A 2,107-nucleotide genomic window follows, 5' to 3' on the forward strand; every position below is an offset into this window, starting at 1 on the left:
ATCTTACATACCGTACCGACGACGGTCTACACCGTATTATGTACACTTGTCGGTTTCTTTTTCATTCCCGTTCTGTCCACTGAAATATTTACTGTTTTTGTACATTTTGGATAAAGAAACGTAGTAGTTAGAGAAACGTTTACAAAGATAGGAGTAAAATGAAGGTAAATTCTTAATATTATTATTGTTTTTATTATTATTATTATTATTATTATTATTATTATTATTATATTATTATTATTATTATTATTATTATTATTATTATTATTATTATTATCATTATTATTATTATTATTATTATTATTATTATTATTATTATTATTATTATATTATTATTATTATATTATTATTATTATTATTATTATTATTATTATTATTATTATTATTATTATTATTATCATCATCATTATCATTATTGTTGTTATTATTATTATCATCATCATCATCATCATCATCATCATCATCATCATCATCATCATCATCATCACCATTATTATTGTCATCATCATCATCAATATCATTATTAATGTTGTTATTATTGTTATTATCATCATCATCATCATCATCATCATCATCATCATCATCATCATCATCACCATTATTAATATATGATTATGTTGTCTTGGTGGCTTACATAGTTTAGCCAAGGTTATATTAAATTAGAGCGAATAGGATAAGTAATCGCAATATTATTACATGGTGGAATCGAGTTTTATCTCCACTTTTGGCATGTCTATTTCTCTTTCCTTGTGAGAAAAACGTGTCTCCCATTGCTCGATTTGTGGTCCTATACTAGGGTTGACGTAAGTGTTATTAAGACAATTAATAACATGGGGTGATAGTTCTAAGTATGACTCATCAAGTCAATAGGGTTTAAAGTTGGAATGAACAAGAGAAAGAAAACTGAGTTACAATCAATCTGATCAAAATTACCAATTCAAGATTTTAAAAGTTTTAAAGAATAAAACTCATTCTTCTTGAGCTTTTTTTTTTTTTTACATATAGTGCAATATCCACTAAACGTGCTCAAAGCGCTTTACAAGGGGTCCCAAACCGACAGCCACACTCAATATGTAGATCTAGATATGACGCCCATGAGGCGATGTTACAATTTTTTCGGACAGTGACAATGCTGTCTAAGGGCCAGGTACTCATTTTTCACCCGAGTACGGTGAGAATTCTGAGTAAAGAGACTTTTCCAAGGTCTCAACTATGTGCCGCCCAGAGCAGGACTCGAACCCGGACATTCCGATCCGAAGGTGAGTGTCAACCATTTCTCAATCAAGGTATCTGTTTTTATTCGAATTCATAGAAGGAATGAAGATAACGTCACTCCTCTCTTTGTTGCTGGTTTTAGACCGCCAATTTGGTGAAAATACTTATGTTACGCGTTAAGGTAAAATGCTCACAACATCCGCCTGCCTGATTAAACGTACCGATACACGAAACTTTGTGTAACCTTTAACGTTTATAGTCTGATTGATATAATTTATTGAGAACAAAATCATCCAAGCGGCTTTCTAAAAATGATAACTAAGAACTGAGTGACGTCAACTACGTCCCTTCTATAGATGCTGTGCGCTTGGCTAAGAAACTCACAACATTGTCATCCAGAACTACAATAGACCAACACACAAAACTATATGTAACATTGAACGTTTATATTCTTGTTAATACAGTTTAATGAAGATTATTTATAAACACGGATGGCAAAAAATAAATAAATAAATAAAAATAAATAAATTTAAAAAATTAATAACAAAGACCTGAGTGACGTTAACCTCGTTCTATCTATATCGATTAGGCAATTGACGTTTTATGTTAAACATGTTTGTTTGTTTTTTGTTTAGTTTTTTTCTTTGTTTGTTTGTTTTTTGTTTTTTTTTGACGTTTAATCTGGTGGGCAGCTGTTATTAGTATTTTACTTAAACGCATATTATTACAAAGTTAAATTGAAATTTTAAAATAAAGCACCAGGTTTATCCCGAAACAATACCGTTTTGAGACGACCGTCCACATTAACTGATTTAAATTTCTTAAAGCGTGATATTCGGTAACAATTTTTAATGATGTCCTCATATTTCTTCTCTCTATCTAGACACGTGCT

The 2,107-nt window shown here is 30.1% G+C and overlaps 1 protein-coding gene across 1 annotated transcript in view; it reads left to right on the forward strand.

The window, feature by feature from the left end:
* LOC144963883 (uncharacterized) overlaps nt 1–2,107 on the forward strand; it is a 10,562-nt gene continuing 8,455 nt past the window's right edge. Inside the window, exons 1-2 of the mRNA XM_078897832.1 lie at nt 1–164; nt 2,099–2,107. The exon at nt 2,099–2,107 is cut by the window's right edge and continues 76 nt beyond it. Coding sequence (XP_078753958.1) covers nt 159–164; nt 2,099–2,107 — 15 coding nt within the window. The 5' untranslated portion in view covers nt 1–158. The remainder of the gene's footprint in view (nt 165–2,098) is intronic.

This window comes from Berghia stephanieae, chromosome 1 (genome assembly GCF_034508935.2).
Source record: "Berghia stephanieae isolate SIO BIC M18660-M18661 chromosome 1, UCSD_Bste_1.3, whole genome shotgun sequence".
Lineage (NCBI taxonomy): Eukaryota > Metazoa > Mollusca > Gastropoda > Nudibranchia > Aeolidiidae > Berghia > Berghia stephanieae.